At 54.6% G+C, this 26,436-nt stretch overlaps 3 protein-coding genes and 1 long non-coding RNA gene across 10 annotated transcripts; 2 read left to right on the top strand and 2 right to left on the bottom strand.

The window, feature by feature from the left end:
- Positions 1-188: 188 nt before the first annotated feature.
- Positions 189-1,577, bottom strand: PSENEN (presenilin enhancer, gamma-secretase subunit). The gene is made up of 4 exons (XM_090260041.1): positions 1,441-1,577; positions 1,164-1,306; positions 659-763; positions 189-469 (listed from the first exon to the last, which is right to left on the bottom strand). Exons 1-4 carry the CDS (start codon positions 1,560-1,562, stop codon positions 330-332), a joined length of 510 nt encoding a protein of 169 aa, XP_090116167.1. The 5' UTR covers positions 1,563-1,577; the 3' UTR covers positions 189-329.
- Positions 1,578-1,623: 46 nt separating this feature from the next.
- LOC149994527 (uncharacterized) lies at positions 1,624-3,608 on the top strand. 4 transcript variants are annotated; one of them, XR_016507684.1, is made up of 5 exons: positions 1,624-1,958; positions 2,368-2,484; positions 2,586-2,992; positions 3,144-3,192; positions 3,500-3,608. It is a non-coding gene; the product is annotated as an uncharacterized LOC149994527 (long non-coding RNA). The 4 variants fall into 4 exon arrangements; XR_016507685.1 differs by having other exon boundaries at positions 2,323-2,479; XR_016507686.1 differs by having other exon boundaries at positions 1,625-1,958; positions 2,368-2,479; positions 2,586-2,901.
- A 141-nt stretch (positions 3,609-3,749) lies between these two features.
- IGFLR1 (IGF like family receptor 1) lies at positions 3,750-6,386 on the top strand. 2 transcript variants are annotated; one of them, XM_090260040.1, is made up of 5 exons: positions 3,750-4,006; positions 4,432-4,633; positions 5,117-5,289; positions 5,580-5,889; positions 6,012-6,386. In XM_090260040.1, the coding sequence occupies exons 2-5, from the start codon at positions 4,480-4,482 to the stop codon at positions 6,335-6,337; spliced, it is 963 nt and encodes a 320-aa protein (XP_090116166.1). In that variant the 5' UTR covers positions 3,750-4,006; positions 4,432-4,479; the 3' UTR covers positions 6,338-6,386. The 2 variants fall into 2 exon arrangements, with proteins under 2 accessions (XP_090116166.1, XP_090116165.1); XM_090260039.1 differs by lacking the exon at positions 3,750-4,006 and having other exon boundaries at positions 4,065-4,633; positions 5,583-5,889.
- Positions 6,387-6,786: 400 nt separating this feature from the next.
- Positions 6,787-26,084, bottom strand: KMT2B (lysine methyltransferase 2B). Of its 3 annotated transcripts, XM_090260036.1 has the most exons (37): positions 25,725-26,084; positions 24,593-24,665; positions 22,392-24,349; positions 22,074-22,187; positions 21,831-21,981; positions 21,374-21,653; positions 21,156-21,211; positions 20,653-20,928; positions 20,248-20,342; positions 19,880-19,978; positions 19,629-19,742; positions 19,340-19,486; positions 19,142-19,237; positions 18,617-18,734; positions 17,972-18,085; positions 17,624-17,808; positions 17,459-17,548; positions 17,263-17,367; positions 17,058-17,131; positions 16,355-16,470; positions 16,169-16,260; positions 15,953-16,090; positions 15,096-15,254; positions 14,771-14,891; positions 14,612-14,690; positions 14,352-14,512; positions 13,027-13,254; positions 11,651-12,944; positions 11,472-11,549; positions 11,285-11,394; positions 8,776-8,913; positions 8,616-8,690; positions 8,327-8,504; positions 7,918-8,025; positions 7,709-7,792; positions 7,463-7,592; positions 6,787-7,372 (listed from the first exon to the last, which is right to left on the bottom strand). In XM_090260036.1, the coding sequence occupies exons 1-37, from the start codon at positions 26,082-26,084 to the stop codon at positions 7,097-7,099; spliced, it is 8,070 nt and encodes a 2,689-aa protein (XP_090116162.1). In that variant the 3' UTR covers positions 6,787-7,096. The 3 variants fall into 3 exon arrangements, with proteins under 3 accessions (XP_090116162.1, XP_090116163.1, XP_090116164.1); XM_090260037.1 differs by lacking the exons at positions 24,593-24,665; positions 25,725-26,084 and having other exon boundaries at positions 19,334-19,486; positions 22,392-24,280; XM_090260038.1 differs by lacking the exons at positions 6,787-7,372; positions 7,463-7,592; positions 7,709-7,792; ... (1 more) ...; positions 8,327-8,504; positions 11,472-11,549 and having other exon boundaries at positions 8,619-8,690; positions 11,285-11,408.
- Positions 26,085-26,436: the final 352 nt, after the last annotated feature.

The following is a 26,436-nucleotide window of genomic DNA, read 5'->3' as shown; positions in this document are numbered from 1 at the left end:
ACTTCTGTAAAATAGGTTTTTGGCACAGGACAGTTCCTATATCAGAAGGTTATGAGCAGTATTCAGTAAGAAAATGCCCATAATGTGTGAAGCACTAACCTTGGAACAAAGTAAGCATTCAGTGAATGTTTCTGAATATTAATAATCATTTTCTGTTTCTGTGTCCAAAAGATCCCAGGAAGTCAACATACAGAATTAGGGTTATTTATTGGGGGATGTCAACAGAGAACATAGGAGATGGGAATAAGTATTTGGGGCTTGAGCCTGGGCTCAGAGTACAGAAGCCCATCCTGCAAGAATGATCAGGTCTCAGGCCTGTGCAGAAGTTGTCAGGGGGTACCCAGGGGTATGGTGAAGGAGAGGTAGTCCCCAAGGGCACCCCAACGGGACCGGTAGATCTGAAAGATGGTGATCCAGGTGGTGAGTATAATCACCCAGAAGAGGAAGCCTACAGCTGAACGCCAGACATCTGTAAGAGATATTAGAAATGGGGAAAGTTGGCTTCACGAGCTCTCTGATCACCCCCTGACCAGCTCTCTCTTTTTTTCCACAGAGCCCTAGAATTCCTGAACTTCCATCATCCCCTCCCACTAAAGCTCCATGTTTTCTCTCCACCCCTTCCCCCCACCGCCTACTTTCAACCGTGCCCTGGACTCACAGCCTTTGATTTGGCTCTGCTCTGTGTATGCTGGGACAAGGAAGGCCTCTCGGAAGAACCAGAAGATGTTGACCAACCAGAGAAAGGGCAGGAAAGCAAACCCACCTACAGAGAAAAAAAAAAACAAACTGAGACATAAGGCAATGAGTATCTTCCCCAACACCCATCTAGAGGACTATTTGGAAGGTCCTCTCCCACACCCAAGTTCAAACTGAGATCTCTGCTATTAGGGACTCAGGTATTGGGGCTCCTCCCTAGGATCCAGGAATCTGATTCCTCAGCCATCTCTTTCTCAGGACCCAGGAGTCCAACCCTCAAATCCGCTCCTCTCTTGCGACCAAGAAGTTGAGACCCAGCCTCATACTTCCTCAGGACCCAGGCCCTTCCCTCAGACCCAGGTGTCCGAGACCTCAGCCACTTCATCCCTTAGACCCAAGAATCCAGGCCCACAGACCCTATTCCCATCCTCTCTCTTCTTGTGGGACCCTGGGAGACTAGTCCTTACCCAGGTAGTACTTCCGGCACAGGTTCAACTTCTCCTCGTTGGACACCCGCTCCAAGTTCATAGTTGCGCTGGGGCCGGGTGGTCCCGAGGGTCTGAGGGACAAGACCCGAGTCTTGATGCAAGGATCGTGAAAATCCACGCCCCTTTAACGACAAAACAGAGATAAACTGAAGGGTGGGTTTGCTAAAAGCAGGGCATCCCTGCCCCCACCAGCAAGCTGAATGGGTTGAGACGCTCTTTATGTTTATCGGGATGCTCCAAAAGACCCCCATCTCACTTGTGGTGTTTACTTCCTCCGGCTTGGGTGCCTTTGCCACTTTCAAGTACGGACGTTTGCGTGAGATGCCGCAAGTATCCCTGGAGTTTGTAGTCTTTTTTGATAGGCAGCACTGTACGCATGCGCTTTCAGGGAATTCCTGACGGTAATTCTGAGGAGAGCGTGCAGGCCTCCAACACGCACGCGCACTATGGAGTTTCTGAGGGCGCCGAAGAACTACACTTCCCAATGCTCTAAAGCAACGGAAGTGATTTAAGAGCAGACAGTGAGTGTTGGAGGATTCGGGTAAAAATGGCCGAATATTTAGCTTCGATATTCGAGACTGAGGACAAGTGAGAACGAGTGCAGGCAAGGACCACTTGGGTTTCCTGGTTGTTGTGCGGCGTGGGACGGTATTTCTGGGGTATCCGGCCTCCCCATCCTTCGGTTCACCTCTGTCTTTGCACCTCTTACAGGGTTAACTGCTCTTTTTATTTTAAGATCGGGGCCAGCTACACAACAAACCGACTTTCACCCAGGTAAGACCTGGCAACGGATCCGATGGGTTAACGCCTCGCGGCCATTTCCTTTCTGTTGCCCATCATCACGAGGTCCCGCCTTTTCCGGATTTCTTGGGCTCACCCTATCGCCCGGCTTTTTTCTTGTCTGACCTCTGCGAGTTCCTCCCCAAATTTGTTCATGCCCCCCGTACGTACAGACTACACCCCTGGATTGTGTCTCACTTCTTGGCCCTCCCTCTTCTGGTTTCCTTAGGGACATGCAATGCTCATGCACTCAGGATGATTACTTAGTCTTCTTCTCTGGGAACCTACGTGTACGGTCCCACCCCAATCCTTTTGCACGTAGCCCCGCCCTCTTTGCTCACGCCGTGCCCCTCTGAAGTTTAACCAGAATAAAGTACTGCCCATCCTGCACTGGAATCCACAGAACAGTGCCCAAACCGCAGACGGATCGCACTGTGAGTGAGGGACCGATCTTGAGGGCAGGGCAGACGGCCCTCAGCAGACCAGCCCTTGATTCCATCCTACCCCACCTCCAGGTCACGTGAACAAGAACACTATTAACTTTGAGGATGAGGGCTGGCAGGGCTGGGTTGAGTTTCTAATGGTCCAGAAGCTCAGCTGAACGCCTCCTGGTCTCTGCAGGAGGTGTTCACGGACCTGCAGAAGTAAAGGGAGATTGAAGAGATGAATGTGTGCGACACTTGGGGAACCACCGTGTGAGCAATGTCTGTGTCAAGGTGCCTACTTTCCCCCCATTAGAGCCCAGAAGTGGAGGCATTTCAATGCCTGAAGGTCACCACTGAAGCCTCATAGCTGAAGGTCCATCACTAAATCCAGTCCAGCCCCAGGGCTGCTAACTAATCTCTTAAAAGGTTTCAGAGGTTTACTGCTGACCCTGACCAGCTTTCCAGTCAGTTTCAGTGTGAAGAGGATGCTGAGCAGGCGGTAGCTGAAGTCGGTAACTGCTCGTGCCGTGGGCAGGTTGTATGTGCTAAGCTGTCTTCTGTCACTGACTTCTGGGAGTCATGCTGTCAACAGTATGAAATGGGGTATGGCAGTACAGGGGTGGGATGGGCACCTGGAGTCCCAGACTCCTTGTGTGTATGTTGGTGGAGCTATCATTCATAATGTTCTCCATCAATTTATGCTCAACACAGAGAATGTACCTGTGGTGGCTTCTGCAACTTCATGCACCTGCAGCCCATCTCCTAGAACCTCCACTGACAGCTCTATGGGCAGGAACCCAAGGGTAGGTATCAAGACATCTCAAACCCCTTAGGCTCTTATATCCTGAAATGAACCTCATCCTATGCCCCAGTAACAATGGCTCAAAGCCTTTGGTATCCTAACACTAGCACTGCGCCCCATTCCAGGACCAGCACCTAAGTCCCATCCCCCAAACCATCCTGAACCCCAAACCCAAGACCAGCTTGGATCTCCAATCCTGAAATCAGCCCCCAAGCACCTATCTTGAGACCACATCCAGGAACTCTAGTTACTTCATCACCTGGTCTGTTCCATGCCTCTAAATCTCCTCTCCCCAATCCTGTTCCCAGGTCAACCCAGAGGTCGTATACCCACCACAGTCCCCGAGAAAGAAACCAGTGATGTTCTCCAGACCACCAGCATGGCTGCTTTGAGATCCTGGCCCTCTTGTCCTCCACCCTGGAGGACAAGCAAAGATGTTCCTGGCCAGGACCCCTCCTCAAAGCTCCCTTAACTTCCCAGGGCCATCTTTCCCAGCCTCTGGGGTCTACTACCCCTCCCCGAATAAAATTCTTTATTAAGGTTTAGAGCTTGAGCCTAGCCTTGGGCTGGAGTTTCCGTCCTCCCTCATATCTGACGGAAGGGGAAGTAGGCGGGTATCTAGCCACAACTTGCAGTTGAGGAGCTTCAGCAGACTCGGGACCGAACGCCCTAGAAATCCCCAGGTGGGACTGGTGGGCTGGGGGCACCTTTGTGCTGGAAACTTACATCCATCTGAAGCTTTTCAAGGGGAAGGCACTTGGTTGTGGCAAGTTGGAGGATTCCCAGCCCAGAGGAGATTGGAGTTAGGAGCTAAGGTAAGGTCACCTGGAGTTGAGTGGGAGTCTCCAGTGGATGAGACCTGGGTCCTTCATCCTGATTCCAAGATGGAAGTTGGTAATACTTAATGCTTAAGTTTATCATATGCCAGGTGCTGTCCTAAGAGCTTTTTTAAAATATATATTTTTTCAATTACAGTTGATTCTAGTAAAGGTTTTAATTACTCACAATAATCCTATGAGACAGGTGATATTAGCTACTATATGGATAGAACATGGCTGAGGTGGGATATGTAGTCCCGCTTTCTGGCTTCAGAGCCCTTGCTCTAGCCATCTTGAGACCTTGTGGCCTCTAATAATGGGCCTGGAGGACTTGGGGCTGGGAGTAGATTCCCGGATTTCGCAGGGACCTGGGGGTCCTATACCCTCACATCGACTGCTTCCTTCCTGGTTTCCTGGGAAAGTGTCTAAGGCGCGCTGTGGCCGGAAGTGTGGTTGTGGGCCCCAGCGGGATGGGACTCCTACGCCTCCTGTCTGCCGTGCTACTCTTTGCCCAGGCGGTGTCGCAGAAAGCCTCCCAGCACTGCGGCCGGCTGGAGTATTGGAACCCCGACAATCTATGCTGTGGCAGCTGCCTGCAGCGCTTTGGTCCGCCTCCGTGCCCAGGTGAGGAGCAGGGACTGGGCGTATACGTATGCATATGTTTGTGCGGAGCGAGGGGGTGATGGGAAGCCAGAGAAGGATGGAGGTTTGGGGGGGTTCGCTTTGGGGTAGGGCGGGTGGGCCTTAATCAGATAAGGTAGGTATGGGGGCTAAGCCAGTGAAAAAATGTTAAATGAGGGCCATCTCTAAGGTTTTTGGCCCATTAGGTAGGGTCCGGGGGTGAGGGAAGGGTAAGCTGTGCAGATACGTTCCAGTATGGGCGGGGCTTGGTGTGGAAGCAGGAGGGGCATTAAGGGGGCGGAGCCTGTGGAGGTTTTGAGAAAAAGCGCAAGTGTAGGGAGGGGCGAATGGAGGGGTAGGCACGTTCGCTGATGGCTGATGGGCGGTAGTGCAAGGGGCGAGACCTGCTCGGGTAGGACAAAGGAGGAGGGACGTTGCCGAAGAGATGGGCCTGGGAGCCACATATGAAACCCTGTCTCCTACTAGACTACGAGTTTTCGGAAAACTGCGGGCTCAATGACTATGGTGATCACGTAACGCACCCCTTCAAAGAATGCCCTCATGGGCAGTGCAACCCAGACAGCATGGAGCTATGTAGCCCCTGTGGTGGCAGAGCCAGGGCCCCAACTCCCGCGGGAACCTGGCGGCGCTGCGAAGAGGTGCTGATCTGATGGGGCTCTGGACAGCTTGGGGAAGGGGGTAGCCTGCAGGTGGTGGAGCAGGGCCTGGGGGTTGTGGTTTGGGGTTGGGTGGGCGGGGTCTGAACCAAAAGAGGTGGTATAACCCTGCTGAAGAGGATGGAATGGGAACATATTATCTAGGGGTTACCATTTGGAATTAAAGTAGCATGAGGGCTGGATTTGGCGGAGATGTGGCCCCACGGAGGGGAGGTTTGGTCAGAGGAGACAGGAGTGAAGCCGCCTGCTTCACTCAAACCCTGTACTCCCAGAAGCTGGCCCCTACCAAAGAGCCCTGTCCCCTGAAGCCTGAAACACCCAGGATCCTAAGCTCCCAGAAACCCAGCTCACCGGCAGTTTCCAGCCCCTCATGGACATCTGAGCACACCGTCCCTTGGCAGCCCTTGCTGACTATTGCCTTGCCCCTGGTGCTGGTTCTGCTTGTGACCTCAGCAGCCATCCTCTTGCTCAGACAGAAAAGCCATAGCTCCCATCACCATTGGAAAGTTGTCCATTCCTATCCTGGCTTGGCTTGCAGTGATTGCAGTACCTCTCCAGGTTCTCTGGAGTCATCAGAGGCAGGTAACTAGTTCATGGGAGGTGTGTGCTTCTATTCCTGGGCAGGAGGTTAGTCTTAGGCATGCCAAGGGTAAGATGGACTGGAAGCCCACCCTTCCTCCACTTCATGCCTCCTTGTCTCCCAGAGCTGCCAAATCTGACATCGCAGCCCCTGTCTCGCCTCCTGGATGAACTGGAGGTGCTGGAGGAACTGATTGTGCTGCTGGACCCTGAGCCTGGGCCAGGTGGGGCATTGGCCTGTGGTACCACTCGACACCTGGCTGCAAGATATGGACTGCCTGCTGCCTGGTCCACATTTGCCTACTCACTGCGACCCAGTCGCTCACCTCTGCGAGCCCTGATTGAAATGGTGGTGGCAAGAGAGCCCTCTGCCTCTCTGGGCCAGCTTGGCACACACCTGGCCCAGTTAGGGAGAGCAGATGCTCTGCAGGTGCTGTCCAAACTTGGCTGATTTGGGGCTTGCCCTTCCTAGTTCTCAATAAAGTTCCCCTTCAGGTTAAGTGCTTGCTGCCTCCCAGATTCATTAAGGAGCCCTCTTGAAACAGTCCCATTTGGGCCAAGACACAACATTCTCATCCCCTACCCCCTCATAAAAGGGCCCATTCTATCATACATATAAGACCAGATGTGGGAGAGCTGGTCTCAGGTGCCTCTGGGCAACCAGGGTCCCCTCTTGAGAAATACTTCTGCTACCCCTGAAGGAGATCTTCCACAGGGCCCAGCTGGGTTCTAATACTTGGAAGCCTTGACAGACCCCCCAGTTTACTTCTAATTCTGAACAATAGCCTCTCACCTACCTGTTGAGGCTGATGGGCTTCCTTAGCTCAAAATGAGTGTGGGACACAGAGAAATGGGAGCTCTTACCTGCCCCTAGCACCATACTAACCAGAAGGTCACCTCTCCAAACATTGACAGACTTTATTGTGGGGGGTTCCCACCAGGGATCCCACCCTCTTAAATAAAAAAAGTGCATAGAAAAGAAGGGATTTAGAAACCTTTGTACAGTATCTACATTCTGGGCCCCCAGGGCACAAAGGGAACAACTGCTGGGTTGGCTGGAAGGGTAGGGGCAGGGAGGGCCCTTGACACCTGCATGCCCACATCCACCCTGAACACGAGGGTAGGGGCGAGATGCTCTGAGAGGGACTACGGAAGCCCCCAAACCGGGGCAAGATGGCAGCAGGGGGATGGGGTGTGGGCAGCCACAGCTTCAGTTAAGGAATCGACGGCAGCGCTTAGCGCCACAGTTGCAGGGCAGCTTGTTGCTGGCATCCTCAATGGGGAACTTGTAGTCGTAGGTGAGCTCCTCGCCACGGAGGATGCGGCGCAGGGCAAAGATGACGATATGCTTCTGGCCCTCCACATGGATGACTCGAGAGAAGCAGTTGGGCTCACAAGAGTGGTTGATGAAGCGGGCAGCATTGCCATGCATTGTGGCATCCACCACATCAAAGTCATCCATGCGGAACATGTAGCACCCAATACCCTACAGGGACAAGGTGGGCAGTCAGGTGCTCTGTTCCCAAGGATAGGCCCTGCTTCACCCACCTCAATCTCATGATCTGGCAGAGCCCACCTTCCCATCGTAGAACTTCTCACGCTTGTCAGTTAGCACAGAGCGAATGACAATACCAGAGTATTCAATGACCATCTCGCCAGCATCAATGTTGCGCTTACAGAACAGGCCCCGCCCATGGATCGCAGATCTGCAGGGTAAGACGGGCAAGGGTAGCTCAGGGGGACAGGGGGAGAGAACAAGGCAGGTCCACACCAGGGCACCAGTCACCCACCCAAGGGGCACTCTTCCCACAACCCCACTAACCTGTAGACACCCACAGCCTCTTTGGATGTCTTCTTGAGGTGGCGAAAACGCATGGCCATGGGCAGCTCCAGGCTGGTGGCACGTCTTGCGGGGGACGGGGGGTATATAGCAATGTCATACAGGCTGATACCCAGGAATAACCTCTCCTGCCCGTCACCCTCTTCAGGACTCTTTCAGACCACCCCAGCACCCTAGCCTGCCCTCCATACCTAGTTGACCTGAGCTGCACCTCATCCTCCTCCTCGTCACAGGTGGCTCCCTCAGGGAGCACCCTGTGCTGGGAGGCCAGGAAGTTGAACATGTCAAAGGTGCACTTCCTGCCGGCAGAAGGGAAGAAAGGAGGGAGGTTTATAGCCATTACTTTGAGACAACATTATCCCTCTATTCTTGGGCTGGGCCTGCTGCTGGCATGGTAGGAGGAATACCACTACTACTGAAGATACAGCAGAAGGGGAATGAATGAGGTTCATTCTTCTCATATGAACTCTAGAAATAACTCTTGGAATGGCCTAGTGTCTTCTCTCAGGCCTCAGTTTCCAATCTGTATAGACTTAATTCCCACCCTTGAGACTGCCCATCCGTTCTCCCAACCCAGGCATCATACCCCAGACCTCTCACCGAAGATACACCTCGGCTCGGGCTGCCCCATGGGGATTCAGGGGTGGCTCCTCCTGGCCCTCTCCTTGCTGGTGGTAGCGAAACTTATAGTGCTGGCAGCGCTGGGCCCCAGGCAGCTGCTCTGCCAGGAAGATGACAGCATCATGGTGGATGCCCAGGAGCCTTGCCCCACTCATTCCTGAGGAGAGTCAAAGGTGAGGATGCACAAGTCATATCAGAGGCCCATATTGCCCTGAGGAAGTCATCCTAGCCCCCAGAGTCCCTGTGGGCTCCTCTCCCACCCACTTACCACTAAAGGAGAGATGTCTGAGCCGGGCATGCCCTCGCGCCTCTTGCACCTTCTCAATCAGAGTTCTCCATGCCCCTGAGGAGAGGGCAGGGCCAGAGCAGAGTCAGGATGGTATTCTATGAGATACCTTCCCTCCCTATCACCACTACTCCTGACTCACCCTCCAAGCTCTCTGCCTCCACGCTGAAACCATCCTCACTGCTGATTTCGAAGCGCAGATGTGGGCCAGCCCGTTTCGGGGCCTGGTTCTCCTTATCCTCTGGGGATGAAGGCTCTTCCTCAGAACTTGAAGCTTCACCTGGTCCCAGGGAGCAGATCAGAGTAGGTAAGGATCACCCCTCCTGGAGTCAAAACCTCCCAGTTCCGTTCTCTCCCTCCCTTCCTGGGCACAAGCACAGACTCTAGGTCTGAAGGCCCCTGCTATATATGCCCAATGAGCCATACAGACCAAACTTGATTTTTTTCTAAGGGTCTGCAATCCCCTTCTGTAGGACTTCTTGGCTAGATGAACAGTTCTGCGGAGGTCTGGAGTGTTTAGGCTCTACACGCCATGGCTTACTCAAACCCAGTCTACCATAAACGTTCACCTCTCATTCTTCTGTCTCACGTAAATAGTACAAATATATTATTATATAGGACCATCCTCAGAGAACCAAATACATGTACTTTATGAGCTATTTAAGGGACTTTTCAGCACTAAAGATTTTAAAGATAGAGCAGACAGGAATTACTGATGTAGGAGATGTAGATGTGAGAGAAAAGAGAGGAACATGTCAAGGAAAACTGAGTTTTGGGGCCTGAACAACTGGAGGGTTAAAACTGCTATTTTTAGAGAGAGTAAGGGTTGGGGAGAAACAAGTTTGGGATAAAGGTCAAGAGTTCAGTATGGAACATGTTAAATCTCAGATTCCTATTAGAAAAACCTTCCTGGCAACTTGCTGGTGGAGATCGTATGCAGGCACCAGGATAAAGAAATGTGGCTAGCAACTTGGGGGCTATCAGAATTAGAAATGGGATTTAGGGCCACAAAATTAGACAAGAGCAGCCTGGACATGCCAAAGCTGACAAGTTGAGGCAAAGAAGGAGCACGACCAGAGAGGTGAGGAGAGGGATAGGGTTCTGGAAGCCAGGAAAGAAAAGTGTGTCAAAGCGGGAGGGATCAGCACATCAAATGCTGCTGACTCAAGCAGGATGTAGACTGAGGACTGACCACTGTATTAGGAGAGGCAGGACTCTCATTGTCACTCTTTCTCCCCACATCTCTTCTCTGGGCCAACCTGTCCACATGCCCTCCCACCCCTAAGCAAGATTCCAAACCTGACTTGCTGTGTGACCCCCATCATCTCTAGGCTGCAAGTGCCCTTAAGTCCACCTGATTTCTTCCACCTCTTCTTAGCCCTCTTCCATCCTCACCTCCATTCTGTTCCCTGAACAACATTCTCTTCGCCTTCTTTCTCAATGTTCATTCTAAACTGCAGTGCACTAGCTGATACCCATGTATGTTTCCTCTACCAAAATGTGGTATGCTCCCTAAAGGGCAGTCAGAGACCTGTCTGTCATGGTCACTGTCATTGCTTCATGCCCTCTCTAACCCCATAAGCAGTCTTTCCAGTTAAGCAGTCTCATTCCACCTCATTCCACTTCCATGGACAGCAGCTACACTCTACAGAATGAAAAAATCCCCATGTTGGGACAGGACTGGGGCCACTAGAAACTCCAAACCTCATGCTTTTCGACTACCAGCTTACTTGGCTGCAGCACACCCCACAACCCCTGCCCTCCCTGAGGGCTTTGCTGTCTCAGCCCTCACACCAAACCCCTCTAATCTGTTGGCCCACCTCCTCCTCCCAGATTCTTAGCTGAGCTTTTGGGCAAAGTGCCTGGGTGTTGTTTTGGCTTCCTCATTAACCACTGTTGATGATTCTAAACTCCGACACAACATCCTCCCTACCTTGTCCCACTGGCCCACACAGTACATACCAATCCTAGACCCTGCATGCCTAGGGCCCACTGTGCATTTGGGATTGGTGACTACTCCCTTCCCTGGGCCTTTGGGATACCTCTCTTCTCTAACATTCTTCCTACTGTTCCCTCCCCTCCTCTGGGTCCTAGGTCGGAACCATCTCTGGATAATCCCCAGAGATTCATCTTTGGTTTTACTAGGTACCTAACCCTCTGACCTGGCTCTGGAGGTCTCCCTGGGGCTCTTGGGCATGCTGGACGAGGCACTTTCAGAGGCCCTCTCACCTTAAGCTGAAACTTCCCATCTCTGTTTCCATCACAGGCCATAAGCTTCCCGAGGGCATCTCTATAATTTTAACACCCAGCCTCAGCCTTGTTCCCAGATGGGTGTGCAATGTGTGACACTTAGTAGTTGTTTTCTGTTATTTATAATTTTTATTTATTGATTTTAGAGAGAGAAAGGAAGGGAGAAAGGGAGAAAACATTGATTTGTTGTTCCTCTTATTTATGCATTCACTGGTTGCTTCTCATATGTACTGTGACCAGAGATTGAACCTGCAACCTTGGTGTACTGGGACGACACTCTAACTGAGCTACCTGGCCAGGGCCCATTAGGTGTTCTTTGAAGTGTATCAATTCTTTATTGTATCTATCACTCAGCTGAGCACGCACAGGGAAGGCAGTGAGAGAAAAAGGCCAGTCCCTACCTGAGTAGTGGTGCCACTGGGATTCAAGCAGCAGGTCGGGGGGACCATCAGGAGCCTGGGAGGGACCATCACCTGGAAGTGGCAGCAGAGGGGACTGCTCCTGGAGGGGCCTGTGAGGAGACACCTGTCAGAAGAGAAAAGGGACAGAGATCCCAGAGCTTCCAGGGAAAAGGCACTGGCCACTCACCTTAGGCTTTCCTCCCCATGATCATCCAGATTGAGAACTCCACGCACTGTGGGCGTTTTCATCCTCACTCGACTAAACCTGTTGGGTGGGGGAGGGGGGGGACGACCACGAGAAGCCTGAGCTGCCTTCTTCTGCCCAATTCTCTTGCCCACCTCCACAGCGTTAGCATACTCACTCACCCGCTGCCACTAAGCCCTGGACCCTGGGGGGGATCCTCCAAGGCCTCTCCATCTTCCTCCAGCCGGGGGGTCTTGCTCGGAGGAGGCACTGGTGGGGAACGGCCAGAGAAGGTGGACACCCTTTTGACACGGATGGCCTGGCGGGGTGGGCTGGAGGGCCCACTGCTCAACACCAGCGTCAGTGGAGGGGGTGGTGGAGGTGGGGCAGGGCGGACCACACCTACCACTGGCAACACACCCAACAAGGGTCCTGGGGGCAGAGTCCAGGAAGTGGGAGCCGTGGGGGGGATGGGAGGTGAAAGAGGCAGCTGCTTTACTGGGGGGGAGACAGGATCACCCTCCCCAGCCATCTTTACAAACACTTGCCCCAGCTTGTTGACAAGAATGATTTTGGATGTGGCAGGTTTGGGGGGCTCAGGGGCAGGGCCCAGGCTCAATACTCGAACTCCTGGAGCCCCAGGGAGCCAGGCAAACGTCCGAGTGGGGTCAGCTGGGCTAGGGGGCAGGCCCTGGGGGGGTTGGCTGCCATTGGCCAGGGGAGGTACTGGGGGGAGTTGCTCTTCTCTGGGCCCAGTACCCACCTCCCCAGGCCCCCCTAAGTTCTTCAACACAAAATCCACAATTTCCGAAGGCAAATCCTCAGGAGGTCGGGCCCTGTCCCCTGCAGCCCCAATGACCCCAGCCCGGCCTGCTGCTGGCCCTGAAGGAGGAGCCCCCTGGCCCCGAGGCTGCTGGGCTGCCTCAGCCTCGCTGTCTGTGCCATCATCCACTCCGTCCAGCTGTTCGATGCGAGGGGTTCCAGGGACAGTGCCAGAAGCCAAGGGAGGGCCAGACACCACAGTCACAGGGAAGTGGATGTAGTGGGGGATAGGGCTGGCCTCCTCCTCTGAGCTGTCCCCTGGGCCCCCATGGCTGCTCCCCACTGCCCCTGTGGCCACAATCTCTTCCTGAAAGGGCTCAGTCCCCAGCAGGCTGGCTGCAAAGTCCAGGTCAGCAGCACTCAGTCCTGATACCACCTCCATGTCCTCAAAGTCTGGGCCCAGGTCTTCAGGGGGTGGTGGAGATGGGGCAGGGCCAGGGGGAGCCAGCTCCCCTGAGGTAGGTGCAAGGGCTCTAACGAATGAGGTAGGAGGGGGCACCCTGAGCTGAGGAGAGGTTCTGAGAGGGGAAGAGGCCCGCCATGATGGTGGCAGCCTAGGGGCCAGGGGGCTGGAACGACGGGAGCGCCTGGGGGGAGCTGGGAAGTCCGGGTCTCCCACTGTGGGGATGTGGTGGGTCAGAGAAGATGGACTTCCTGTGGGGGGAAGGGTCATTGTCAGCCAGGTGCTCCCGCCTCACCTGTCCCACCCATCCCCTGAATATTCCCAGGTGCTCACCAGGGGAAGGCAGAGGTCCAAAGGAGACACCCCCCAAGGGCCTCCGGGATGGTGAGTAGTTGGGCACTTTGATTCGAGCCCCTGAAAAGGAGCGGGGAGCCGGAGGAGGGGCACTGCTTGGATCTGGCCGAAGAGTGGGGTCCAGGTTCTGAATAGGTGAGTGGTGCTCAGGAGCTCCAGGGATAAGGGCCTCTGCATCTGGTGGGGGGTTGACATGATCTTGGGGCTCTAAAGAGGCAAGAAAACAGCATCAGGGATCACAGGGGCTCTTTAGCAAAGCCTCTCCTCACATGCCCTCCATCCTTTTGAGCCAACTGCATGTTCTTCACCCCTGTTCCTGACCTAGTCATGAGCACTATTTCTCAGTCATCACCCTGGGCTCAAACTCCTCCAGGGTTTGTGCAAAACCTCCACAGGTACCTGGGTCAGGATCCCTTTGTGACTCTTCCCTTAGCCATCCTTTGCTATCTCCCCACTTCCTGGCTGCCTACTGCTGTGATTCAGGCCCTGCATGCCATGAGGAGCACTGTCCTCTCTCCAGCACAGCCAGTCTTACCACTTTCCTTACCTGCACTGTGCGTCCCTGCCACATCAAACGCATCCGCCCTACCCTGGCACTTCTGGCTCCCCATTATTTGGCTCCACCCAACCTGTGCAACCTGATGCTGCCTCCTCCCAACGTTCCCTTGTTTCCATCCAGGACAGCTGCACCCTCCTCCCCTCCCCACTTCATGTCAGACTCTAACCTGGAACAAACTCCTTACTGCAAACACAATCCCAATCTCTTCCTCCTCCCATTCAGCCCCCAATGGCTTCTCCCTTTATCAGTCTCTAAGCCCATTCTTTGCTCTGTGCCATCATCTAGACCTTAGCTATATCCCTCAGTGCCAACGTGGCTGTGAAGGTGCCAGATTGGGAATCGAGCAGATCAGGTTAGAATCCTGGCTCCACCACTATGTTACTGTAGAGAGAAACTACCCTTTCAGGTTGCAGTACAGCAGAGCTCGTACCTTCCTCAGAAAGCTGTGGGGAGCATTACATAAGCATGAAGCCCTGAGTCAAGTGTCCCTAAAGGCTCCTTCCATTTGTACAGAAGTTGTTACCACCTCCCCCATCCCAAAGCAGGTAACATGGTGCTCTCCCCTCACTCCCTATGAAATGCTGAGCATAGCCCCTGGCACATAATGCACAGATACTAAGTTGTCATTGCCATTACAATGAAGGAAAGAATGGCAAGCATTCTTGGAGCTTCTTTAGGGAAGAGAAAATTAAGGATCAAGAAGGTTGCATCCAGGGAAAAAAATTAGGTAGTTCTAAGGCCATACCAGAGGAAGGGGTAGGGCTGTGCACAATGGTCTGGTTCTCCTCTGCTGCCTCTAGGTGAACTGGCTCTTCCCTTGGCCCCCACGGTCGATACTCAAGAATTCGGCACCGATACCAGCAGCGCCGCCGAGCATCCACCGTGCTCCAATACAGACGGGAGCACCTGTTAGGTGGGTGTGTGGGACACAGGGTCAGGACAATTTAGGAAATGAGATCTAGTCCTGGAGTCCCAAACCCCACCAATTCCCCCTAGGCTGCTCACTGGTAGCCAATGGGGAAGAGCCGTCCCTCGCAGTCTGAGAGATCAGACAGAGTACCCAAGGAGTCAATTCGGATGGAGCCTATGGGGCAGAAGAGATGTCAGGGAGGGGGGGGGGGGCAGGCAAGGTCAGAAGAGCACAGTAGAGAGCAAGCGACTTACCAATGAGCACATTGATGGCATCAGGTTCAAGCCCTGTCAAGAACTTTCTTTTGAAGTTGATGCCCTCAAAGTCCACATAGACTCGGCGGAGAACATCAAAACCATCCGGAGTTACAATCTCCTGGAGTGGATGGGAAATGGGGTTACTGGATTGGTGGGGTATGAGAGGGATGGGAGGGAAGGCTCTGTAGGCAGGGACTGGACAGCTGGGGGCTTGGCTAAAGGACACAGGGAGAACAAGAAGCACTGAGAGGCAACAGAGGTCTGTGAGTGGAAGGGGGAAAGAGAGCAGCAGGGAGCTTTCTCCCCCATTGTAATGGCCCACCTTGCCATCCAGCAGATCTGTGTGTTTCTGACAGAAAACTTTCTTGTCATCCTGGAAGATGCAGTAACTGGCCCGGGCACACATGAAGTGGAAATTGCTGAGGCAGGAGGAAAGGCAGCAGCCCACCGTGGCTCCAGGCTTTAGGCAGAGCTCACAGCGCTGCGGGTGGAAGGGGCTGCTGAGGGGAGAAGCCAGTGACCGGGGCCAGGGCCTGACGCTCAGCATCACTGTCCTTGAGATGCTGCTTGGACTCGTCTAGCCAAGCACTTCACAAAGCAAGGGCACTCACCAAATATAACCTTTCACCTAACTGCATCCAAGGCTAGGTTCACATCAAAACTATTTCAGATTTTTTTGAGGCAGAGTGTTGAAAAATAACAAGTTAACACTTGCCGAGTGGCATTTATCATCTTTCTCACATAATTCTAATATAGAACCTGTATTATTTAACTTAATCCTCACATCTGCCCCCTGCAGTAGGTACCTCTACTGTCCCACTTCCTGACAGTGAGCTTGAGAATTCTACAGGTCCCACATTAGTGAGGGAGGGATTCTCACCTCACAGAGACATAGTAAGAGGTAAATGTCATACTGTATGGAAAACATCTAGCTTAAGATCAATCAAAGGGAGGTTTTCCTAATCTTTAGTGTCCCAGGACAGAGGGCACAAAAAAGGTGAGGAAAAAGCCATTATCTCTCCCACACCAGAGTCTTGGGACAACCAAAAAAGGTACCTTGGACCAGTAGTGAAAGGACATGCTGTGGTAGAGACTATGGAAAAAGAGCTGCCACCACTGAAGGAGGGGCCCTACCTGAAACCCCAAGGGCTGCCCACCTCTCCAGGCCCGTGCCCTCACCATCTGCCTCCCTCGAGCCACAGCAGCATGCACATTCTTGAGAGAACCATCGTTTTCCTCAAATACTTCAGCTGACCAAATGGCACAGTTAACATGTGTCCACTCATTCTGCCCGATATACAGGAGCCGCCCCGCTTCCTAGGGACAGAAGAATGATGTGAGAAGAGGCCTCAGGAACCAGCCCCCAAAACCTTGGGTTCATGCAGTAACCCACACCTTAGAGTCCGCATCCCCATATTTAAGGCAGAGTGCACACTGACGAGGGTCCTCCAGGTGTGAGAAAGCAACTGAATCCTTGCCCTGGAAAGCTAGAAAAAGTGTGAAGGGAGGTCTAAGATTCAGGTCCTGGAGCCTGGCCCACAAGCTCAGCGGTTCTAGTTTCCAGCTCCCACTTCCCAATACCTGCTGAGGGGTCCCCTGGAGGCTGCCCTGATTCTGGGGTCTCTGGTTCCTGCTGTCTCCACTGAGCGTAGACATGGTCCAAGGATGGGGGCAACACGGCATTGGGAAGGACTCCACTGTGGATAGGGTGGGTCAGCATCTGACATGTCTAACAAGGATGGTTGGACTGGGACCCACCCACAATCTCAGCCTAAACACGCCATGACACCCTTTGTTCTCTCTCCATGGGGCATTTTGCTGTCTCCTAAACAAGCCAGGCCCTCTCATGCCACCTTTGGCACAAAGAAGGCCTGCTATTCCTCATGCCTGGAATACTCTTCCTTCACATCTCAGATAGGACATCATCACTTCTAGGAAATCTCCGGTCCTGGTCTCCATCAGGCACCTCTGCTGGGCTTCCTTATTACCACCCTGACCATCTGGGTCATCAGTGACTGCCCAACTCCCCAAACATAGCTCACTCACTGCTATCCCCCTTCAACACTGCCTTGCACAAAAAGAAACAAAGTGAGAGCTAACTTCACAGTCTGAATCTTTGCTAATCTACAACCACTGCAGACTGTCATCCTGGTCCCACCACCCTCCAGATCCCAACTCTGCTCCTTCTCTATTTTCAGCCCAGTTTGACCCTGGATTCCCATGAGGTGCCCTTTCCCTTTGCTCTCACTCCCTGGTTCCCCTCCTGTTACCCGGCCTTACTCACTTCGGCAGCCGGGTATTCTGTCGCCAGTACTTGGGGTCATGGGCATCGAACCAGCCAAATGTAGATTCTAGCAGCTGGGGAGTGGGTAATAAGATGAGAAGAACTGGCTTCCCCAGGAGAGTTGGCAGGGGAATAATATGAAGGACCCACTCTTTCCTCCCCACACCACTGAAGCCACCCTAATAGCATCCCCCAAAGAGCCCACCTTCAGTAGGAGCCCCTTCATCTGGCCTCCAGCCCGGTGCTCCGGGGTCGCTCCCTCTTCTGAGTGTCTCATCAGGATGCCCACCATGTCCTCCATGAAGCTGTGCTGTAAGGGGGCTTGTCAGGATCTACTCCCCTGCCCAACCCCACCTCTCTCCTCCTGACATCCACCTGTTCCTCTCAAGTGTCCCACTCACCACAGACTTGTAGTGGCCTTCCTCAAAGCGCTGACTTACAGCTTGCAGATCACATGGCCCTGGGTGCAGTTGCTTTCCACCTTGTCCACACTGCAAAAAGGGGAAGTCAGCACGGCTGGTGATGGGCCTGGCCCCACCCTACCCTGCCATCCAAGCCCTCCAGACCTGGGTGCACAGCAGCAGTGGGACCGCCACCTTGGAGCTCAATAGGCCCTGGAGCACCTGTCGCAAACCCCTCTGCAAGGTCCCACTCAGGGCCTCTCGCCAGCGGGGGTGCGTAGCCCCAGCACATGGTCCACAGGTATACAACACTGAGTCTGGCAGCCCTGAAAGGATCTCATAGTCTTCATCTAAAACAGCCAGGGTGAGAAAGGAGAAAATGGTTTGGGGCTCTCAACAGCTGCTAAGTTGCCAAGGACACTTAGACCAACTGTCTTCTGAAGGCCTGTGATGGGGCACAGGACAGGAATCCCCACAGGCTGACATCACACTTCTGGTACTCTGCTTACTCACCTGAAAGCCCCTCGCACTTGGCATGCACCCAGTGATCACACTGTGCACACTGCATCATCTTGCTTTCATAGTCATTGTCTTCATAGCAGCGTGTGCAGATCGGGCAGTAGTTTCCTAAAGGAAGAGAACAGGGCAAGTCAGAGGGCTGGGACTACTAACTGCCCCTCAGAATTTCTGTCATGGGGGTGGGAGCACCATCCCTTGACTGCTGCATGGGCTGCCTCCATTATGGTCTATCCTGGGTCCCTACCATTCCCAAAAAGCTGGCTGAGAATAAGGCCTCTTTTTTAACCCTGCAGCCTGATGCTTCACAAAGAATAGGGCCTTGTTACACATGATGCCTGAATAAATGAGGAAAGCCCAGGTTTTCAAAGGGTTCAATGGAGACTTGATGTTCCAGGAAGAATCTCAGGGACTACCATGTGAGTGGGGTCCCAGGCCCTCCACTTCCACTGCCCTCAGAGAGACTGCATCCCCATTTTACATACTGGATGAGCTTCTATGGAAGAATACCCTAAATAGAAAGATTCCATATCTAATAGGGTGGAAAGCCCTAGGAAAAAGCATCTGATTTGTTCTAACTGCCTGTGCAGGAGCCTGGCCCACTCCCCAGTGGACACCCAGGGCCCACTGCCAAGTCCCCACCTTTCTCATAGAGCTGGGTGCACCTGGAGCAGAGGCTGTAATCTCCAGACCACTCGACGTCCCAGTTCTTGCCTGGAGTCGCCCCACAGCTTTTACAGCGCACACAGGCTGAGCAGATCTGGGAAGGTGAGGGGCAGGGCAACGTTAGCGGTAGAGCCAGACATCAGGTTAGAGCAGTGTGAGTGGAAGATGGGAAAAGAGTGGACGGCAGGCTCGAGATAAAAAAGGTAAGAGGAGAAAAAGAGAGGAATAAAGTAGAAAGACTGGTGATGAGGAAACTGGGAGGAGTGGAGGTTAGGCTAGAGCAGGGGATTCTGAGCCTGGGACTCTGGAATCCATGTTCCCCTAAAAACGTTACGTGCAAATTCTTGTCTGTGTGAAATTCCTTAAGAAAAAATGTTTATCCAACTCTCTAAAGAACCTCCAACCTTTCCCTCCTCATGAGTCCTGGCATAGAGCAAGGCTGAGGATGGTGGCAGCATTAACTAGAACTCCAAAGCAAAAGGTGTGGGCCTCATTTCTCACCCAATGGCGCCTTTTGCGTGTGGCCCGGGTTGGGTAGCTGGGACCCAGGCAGGCTGGGTGGTAAGCATGGCGGCAGCGCTCACACTCCAAGAGGTGCTGTTGGAAGTTTGAGAAAGACAGCAATGGCAGGATTTACTGACAAAAGGATACCCCTTTCTTCCATTCCTCCACCCACCCCAATGGCTCCAGTACCCAAACCTTGGATCCCCGGCCTTTGCGCCCACAGACATGGCAGAACTTGCAGCGGCGGCAGCACCAGGTGTCATGATGTTGGGGCAGGGGCCGCTCAGCTTCCTCCAGGCAGAATGGGTGGAAAGGGTCACAGCAGACTTGGCAGAACACCAACTAGGAATTGGGAGAGTGAATGGTAAGCACAGTGTGAGGCCAGGAGGCCAGGGCATGAGACCCTGCTAAGAGGGCCCAAGAAATCAGACAGTAAGAGCTAATGGAGACTTGGGAAGTTGTGTAAAAAAAGTGGGGATCCAACCTCGTGCAGGCCTTTGCTGGCACACAGCAAGCACACCATAGGTGGCCCCCCTGGTACAGAGGTGAGCACACTCAGGCCTCCCATCAGCCACACGTTCTCCAGGTCACAATCCTCCTGACGGAAAAGACAAGGGATCAGAGCAGTCAACAACATAAAAGTCAAATCTATCTACCTTAAAAAGCCCTGGCTTCTCAGACACAATAAGTTTCTTTCATCCACAGTCCTTGCCATCCTCCCCTTCAATGCCATACCTTGAAATCCACACGAACCCGGTGCACACCATCAGGGGACTTCTGTTTTCCAGTCCAGCCATTGGGAAAAGAAGTAAAAGGACCAGGGACCAAAGCATCCTAGGGAGGGATGGTGGTGGTCAGAAGGCCACCCACCCCACCTCGGCAGGCTTTTCTCCTTGCTACTCTCTCATCCAGCCTGCCCTACCGTGTCTTTTGCCAAGATCCTTTGCTTTCCAGGACAGGCTTGCCTCACCACTCAGGGCCTGTTTTCTGCTGTGGATAACCCCTGGCACTCAGGTGAGCCTGTTACCCTGACTTGCCAGAAGTTCCTAGGGGGCAGGAGCCATGCCTTCCACAGGGGGTTCTTGGTGTGGGGCTGTGCTAACCTTGTCCAGGCGCCTCCGGGCCTTGAGCTGCAACACAGGCTGCAGGGTGGGTTTGCGGGGCCGGCTCTGCTCCTCAGGTTCTGGCACTGGTAGCTCTAGGCAAGACACATGAGCAGAAAGGTTCCCCCTCTTCCCTGCCCCACTGTCCCTCTTTTACAACCCCCAAATGTTACCTGATTCTCTAAGGCCTTCTTTAAAAGGTCTGCTAGGGTTATCTTTAGTTAGGCCTTGCTCAATAAACCACTAAAACACCTCACACACCAGCTCCCCCATCCACTAAGGCCTACCTTCTTCTCTACACTCAGCTACTTTCTCTATCACACCGATAGAAGCCCAGAGTCAGAGCCCTGTCCCTTCCACACACAAGACACAAATCTGACCAAGGAAGCTATAAGCAATTCGCACCATTCTCTCGGGGGGTCCGACGCCGGGGAGCAGGGGGACCCCCGGGCTCTGAGTCATCCGAATCCTCGAAGATATCATAGGAGGGTCGCTGTTTGACGCAGCGCCGGGCTGACTTGCGCTGCAGGAGGGAGTCCTGCTCCTCGGACCCTGGGGGGGCCACCACCTCCTCCCGGGGCCCCCCAGCTCCCGCCCCCCGGCGTGGGCCTGGAGGACCAGGGGAGGCCTCAGGAGATTCATCGGAATCCCAGGGCAACAGCGTCTTCACTATCGTCCGGCCTGTGGGAACAGGGGACTTAGTAGGATCTGAGCTCAGCCAGGGACATGGGACATTTAGATGGAGAAAACCCAGAAAGTGGGGCAGAGAAGAACAAGCAAAAGAAACAAAAGCACACAACAGAAAGAGAAAAAGGTGGTAGACTGCAAAGGGGAGGAGAGCAAAGAAAACATGGTTTTCTCCATACCACAAATCTAAAAGTTCTTAAATGCTCCTCAAAACTTGTTACCTTTTTTAGCCAGTCGCTCCATCTTCCGAGCCTCTATCTTGTCGCACTTTCGGTATCTGGGGAGGGGAGCAGCACGTCACCAGGGTAGGGGACTGGTGGTCTGGGGGAAGAGAGGGAAGCTCTCCACAAGGATGCCAATCTCACTGCTCTGGTGGGGCAGGGGGCCTTGGTGACAGACAATCATGGGTGGAAAGAGAAGCTGAACCATAGCTACTCACACACAGCATTGCTTCTTGGTGTTGGGGCCCCCAAACTTGGGTTTGTCCAGGCAGTTGACACAGGAGCCACAGTCCTGCACACGCAGACAGCCCCGACAGTGTCCACAGCGTGCCATCCGCATCTTCTTGCCATGATGGGAGGGCAATGAGCGTCGGGGTGTGTGGGCCAGGGCTCCTCCAGACCCAGCAGGCTCTGAGTCTCCCCCAGGCCCTGCTGAATCCACCTTTCCCTGTTGTGACTGTGATGGGACACTCTCAGTCTCAGATGCTGATGATGTATCTAGTGCAGTGGAGAGAAGGGGATGGAGCTACAAAGCCACCAGGCCTACCGCATCTCTGTTCTCTCCTAGACCTCATTCAATTGGCCCTCTGGCCACTCTCCCAGGCTCTTGGTGCACTTGCTTGCTCCCATATTTGACAGAGCTGTCAAATTTCCCCATAAGACACCTGCCCCTACCCTCTGTGGCAAGGTCCTGCCGATCCCGGAGAGGCAGAGCACTGAGGCGGGGGACGTCTTCAGGTACCATGGCCCGGGCCTGACCTAGGGCCACAGCAGCATGACGGCATACATGTTTGATGCGGGGGCCTTGCACAGGGGATTCAGGGCCCTGGGGAAGGAAAACCAGGAATACATGTGAGTGGCTGCTACTTGTGTTTCTGCAACAAGGCTCCTTCAGAGGGCCCTCCACCCACTCCATACCGATGGTCTCTCTCTCTTAGTTTCCACTGATTCATCTTCAGACTTGACAGAACCTCTGTCTGAGATTTGCTGGACACTCCCCACGACTTCCTCCATGGGCCCTCCAGGACTTGGCTGGTGAGAAAATAATAAGCAGGGTCAAAGGCTGGAAAGTGATGGAAGACAGAACCAGGGAAGCAATACAGGAAGCTGAGGAACAGGGAAGGACTGACTCTGAAGAGTCCCTACAATTTTGGAAGGAAGCAAGTGGTTAAGAGATTGCAGGGAATTGAGGCTAAATGGCTGGGTGCAGGGGCCTGGCCAAAGCACCATGCTTACCAGGATCAAAGACGCCACCTTTTGCTGTTGCTGCTGGTCAATCTTGAATAGCTGCACCTTGGCTCTCTTTAGGAGGCTGAACATTTTCTCCTCTACGCCAGACAGTGGTAAAGGACCCATGCCTGCAATCCTGGCTTTTTCCAGTGGCGGCGGCTGCTGTAATGGTGGCTGCAGTGGTGGTGGAGCCTGGGGTAGCAGCTGGGTTTGCAAGACCTGTAGAGGCTGCTGCCCATTGCTCAGAGCTGGAGTCCCAGCCGGGTGCACCTCGGCCTTAACAGGGGTGGCGACCACGGGGGCAAATCGAGGCAAGCTGAGATGGTTGGTGCGGCCCACTGCCCGTGGCTCAGGCTCAGCTGGAGATTCATCAGCAGGAGGAGGCTCTGGCTCAGGGGCTTCAGGGGCCCCAAGAGGAGGAGTAGTAAGCACCGATTCATAGATCTTCAAGTGGGCTTCACTTGGGGTAAACTGAGGGGCCCGAAGGAGCAGGGGCCTCCGGGATGGAGTGACAGGGGCAGGAGGTGGGGGTGGGGCCGGCGGAGGAGCAGGGGGAGGAGGGGGCAGTTCCCGGGTCAGTGAGGTCCAGCGAAATGTGGGTTCCCTTAGGATGGACCGTCTCTTTTCAGGGAGTGGGACTGGGATAGATAGGGGAGTTGGGGCACATGGTGGAGAGGGGGCTGGTGCTGGTTCTTGGGGGGCAAGTGAGGAAATTGCAACAGGTCGTAGAGCAGGTGAGACCTCCACCTTTGGGGGTTTGGGGGGGTCTTCATCCATAAATCGCCGGGGTGTCTTGATGACACGGGAGGACCGGGCACTCACCACAGGCATAATAAACTGTCGGATGTTCTTCAGGAAGGTGGTGCTTTTGGGGGCCACAATGGGGCTGTCTTCCAGAGGGCTTCCTGTGGTGGTGCTGGGGGTTGGTGTGGTAGGAGAGGTGCCCTCTGGTCCTGCCCGAGCAGCTTCCCGCTCTGCCCGTTGGCTGGGAGTCAGGGGAGGCCGGCCCCTCTTCCTGGAACACGTAGCTGGGATTACAGGAGGGGATTCTTCCTGCTCCTCTGGGGCAGGTGGTGGTGGAGGGGATGGTGGAGGTGGTGGGGTCACTGAGGGTGGCAGAGGGCATAGTGGGAATGGAGATGTTGAGGGAGATGGAAGAGGTGGGGGAGGTGGAAGGGCTGGAGGAGTCAGGGGTGGTGAAGGCAGTTTTGCCTCTTCCTTTTTCTCAGCTAACATCGTCTCTTCCTCAGCTACAGCTCTCTCTTCCTTCTCTTCCCCTTCTTCCTTGTCTTCCTCTTCTTTCTCTTCCTCTCCCTCCTCCTCCAACTTCTGCTCCTTGCTCCAGCAAGGGTCTTCTCCCTGTCCAGATTCAACTGTTCCTTGGGAGACATCCTGCCAGGTTTCCTCATGTTGATCTTGACCCTGACCTGACTCATGTCCCAAGGACAATCGTCCCATCTTCATTCTTTTGGCCTTTGAAACAAACTTGATCATGAGGGGGTGTCCACCTCGGCCTCGGCCCCTGCCTCCACGGCCTCCTCGCCCAGACTGTCCTCCACGCTTGGGGGTCCCAGGTCCTAGGCCAGGCCCCTCCTTGTTCTTCCAGCTGCCAGTTCGATGTTTTACTGGAACCACAGGAGGTGGGGGCTCAGGTTTGGGGATTGTCACAGCTGCTTCTGCCACCATTACTGCCTGTTGCTTCTTCCTACAGGGGCCTGCTGGCCGTCCTGGGGGCCGTCCCCGAGACCGTCGGGGAGTAGTGGGCTCACATGCCCGGCTCCGGGGAGCTGGGGGAGTCTGGGCCCGCCGGAGAAGTTCAGTCAGTGCTTGCACCATCCGTTCTGTGCCCTCCTCACCCCGTTTCCGGGCAGGAGTCTTTGGGGGGGTAGGAGTCACATCTACTAGTCGAGAAGGCAGAAGGGGGGTCGTCTTATGTTTGCGGCCCCGACCTCGAGAGGCTCGACCTAAAAGGAGAATAGGTGTGGGGAGATGGGTCAAGCCAGCCCCGTGGACTGAGAAACATACTCCAAGAGGGACAAGACTAAGTCTTACTTGTCTACTTCCCCCACAGCCCAGCCTAGCTTGGGTTTTGAACACAGAACATATTCACTAACTGATGGAGACTATCTGAGCAGGGAAAAGCTGACACAAAGAGTGAGAATAACATTCCTATAAAACTACAGAGGTAGCATTTTCCCATCACTCACCTCGCTGGGACCGGAGCGCAGAGCGCAGGGAACTGGGGGCCACATCTTCATCTGAATGAAAACCCTGAAACTCCTGATTTAGGGGACCAAGGGTGGAAGGGAGAAACAGCAGTCAGTGCCAAAGCCCTCGTTCCACCTTAAAGTTGGAACGAGGAATATCCCCTTTAACCTGCGTACTTTCAAAAGAACTAAAAGTCTGGAAGGTGAAGGGAATAGAAAACAGGGTCTCTCCTTCCTTAGGGATGAAAACACAAAGTATTCCGAACTCCCAGTTCCTGCACTAGACCATACCACCACAGCTGTCAGTGGTTTGTTGGCCCAGAAGGAAAACGAACAGGGTCTTCTCAAGCCAGGCAGTAGGCACTACCATCAGATTCCCTTATATTCCAACTCATAAAAAAGTGGGATCTCTGTTTACATCCTTTTGGGCTGTAGTTTCTTCCAGAATGCAGATGGAATTAGGGCCACCCAGCCTGGTGTCTATCAAATTTTTATCACATTAGGATCTCCACACTTTCCTGCCTTTTCTGAGAGACTGGGGAAAAATCCTGAGCTGAACTCAGACCCGCTAGAGTGCCCAGTCTCAGCCTTCATTCCATTTCTCTTCAATCTGTGCCCCTTAAGAGGAAGCCCTCCACCATTCTACCCTCTCACCACTTCAGGTCAGAAGAGGAAATGAGGCACTGGTGAAACAAGGGCTGGGTGAGAGGTTATGAAGCTGGGCGGGGCAGGTTACAGGTAAAAGCCCAGAGAGCCCTAGCCCACTACAGCCAAGCTGCTGCTGTCAACCACCGCTGGCTGGGTATGCAGTCCCCATTAACTTCCTCGCCCAAACCTCTAATGCCCTGGCTTTGCCAACTACCAAGAAGGATCAGCCCAGGACACTTCAGTACGACCCGCCACGGACCCAAGTGCCCAGCTGCAGCTTAGGCTTCTCTGCTCACTTGTAAAGCCCCTTCCACCGACAGCTCCATGCAGCCTACCTCCTCCCATGCCTATTTTCAGGGCTCTTTCTCGCCGCAGGGGCCCTGAGAACCTCGCTTCCCCACGTCACTCTTCTGGGCCACCTAGACCCCTGGAAGCCCCCGGCCTCCGCCCAGCCTGGCGCTGGGGACGCCTCCGACCGCCTCACCTCATCGTCGGATTCCCCGTCACTGCTCTCCTCCTCTGGCACGCAACCCCGGCTCGGGCCCCAGCCCCGACCTCGGCCCCGGCCCCGCTGAACGCGCGGGCCGGCCCACAGGCGGCGGAGCCGGCGCAGGCCCCGGCGGAGCCCCAGCAAACGGAGCAGGGCCGTGTCCTCCCCGGGCTCGGCTCCGCCCGGCCCCGCCGCGCCGCCGCCGCCGCGCCGCAGAGCTACCCGCACTCTCTCGGCCCCGCTGCCCCGTCCGCCGCGGCCCCCTCCCACGCCGGAGCCTCGCGGCCGGCCCGGGAAGCGGCCCCGCGCGGAGCCAGGCCCCGGGCAACTGCCGCCGCCCGCCGCCGCCGCCATCTTGGCACCGTGAGAGGGGCCGGGGAAGCAGGGGGAGGGGCGGCCCGAAAGCAGGGCCGGGGGGAGGGGAGGGACAGGAGAGGTGGTGCAGCCGCGGCTTACGACAACAACCCGCGCCACCGCAGGTCTGGCGGGAGCCGGGGGCTGGGCCGGCCACGCGCGGGGCACCACGGGAGTGGGAGTCCGAGGCCGGTCAGCTTTCACCTTACACCGGGCCTGAAGAGCACAGACGCCGCGTCCCGGCCGACGAGGGGGTGAGGCGCAGAGGCCTCAGGGAAATGTAGTCCAGGCCCCTCGCTCCTTCCTCCGTGAGTTAGGACCGCAAGAGCTGTGGCTGTGGGGTCCCAGCCCG

Source organism: Furipterus horrens, unplaced genomic scaffold (assembly GCF_987537825.1).
Source record: "Furipterus horrens unplaced genomic scaffold, mFurHor1.1.pri manual_scaffold_13, whole genome shotgun sequence".
In the NCBI taxonomy this organism is placed as follows: Eukaryota; Metazoa; Chordata; class Mammalia; order Chiroptera; family Furipteridae; genus Furipterus; species Furipterus horrens.
The sequence above is the reverse complement of the archived record's forward strand: the minus strand, read 5'-3'. Positions and strand labels throughout refer to the sequence as shown.

Excerpts from the sequence above, each read along its gene's own strand:
- PSENEN (XM_090260041.1), bottom strand. The coding sequence starts at position 1,562 with ATGCGTACAGTGCTGCCTATCAAAAAAGACTACAAACTCCAGGGATAC. Across the intron at positions 1,307-1,440 it reads GGAGGAAGTAAACACCACAA|GGGCGTGGATTTTCACGATC; the intron begins GTGAGATGGGGG and ends TTGTCGTTAAAG. Across the intron at positions 470-658 it reads GCAGAGCCAAATCAAAGGCT|ATGTCTGGCGTTCAGCTGTA; the intron begins GTGAGTCCAGGG and ends TATCTCTTACAG.
- IGFLR1 (XM_090260040.1), top strand. The coding sequence starts at position 4,480 with ATGGGACTCCTACGCCTCCTGTCTGCCGTGCTACTCTTTGCCCAGGCG. Across the intron at positions 4,634-5,116 it reads TGGTCCGCCTCCGTGCCCAG|ACTACGAGTTTTCGGAAAAC; the intron begins GTGAGGAGCAGG and ends GTCTCCTACTAG. Across the intron at positions 5,890-6,011 it reads TCTGGAGTCATCAGAGGCAG|AGCTGCCAAATCTGACATCG; the intron begins GTAACTAGTTCA and ends CTTGTCTCCCAG.
- KMT2B (XM_090260036.1), bottom strand. The coding sequence starts at position 26,084 with ATGGCGGCGGCGGCGGGCGGCGGCAGTTGCCCGGGGCCTGGCTCCGCG. Across the intron at positions 21,654-21,830 it reads GCAGGACCTTGCCACAGAGG|ATACATCATCAGCATCTGAG; the intron begins GTAGGGGCAGGT and ends CCACTGCACTAG. Across the intron at positions 15,255-15,952 it reads TGGCTCGAGGGAGGCAGATG|CGCTGTGAGCTCTGCCTAAA; the intron begins GTGAGGGCACGG and ends TTCCACCCGCAG.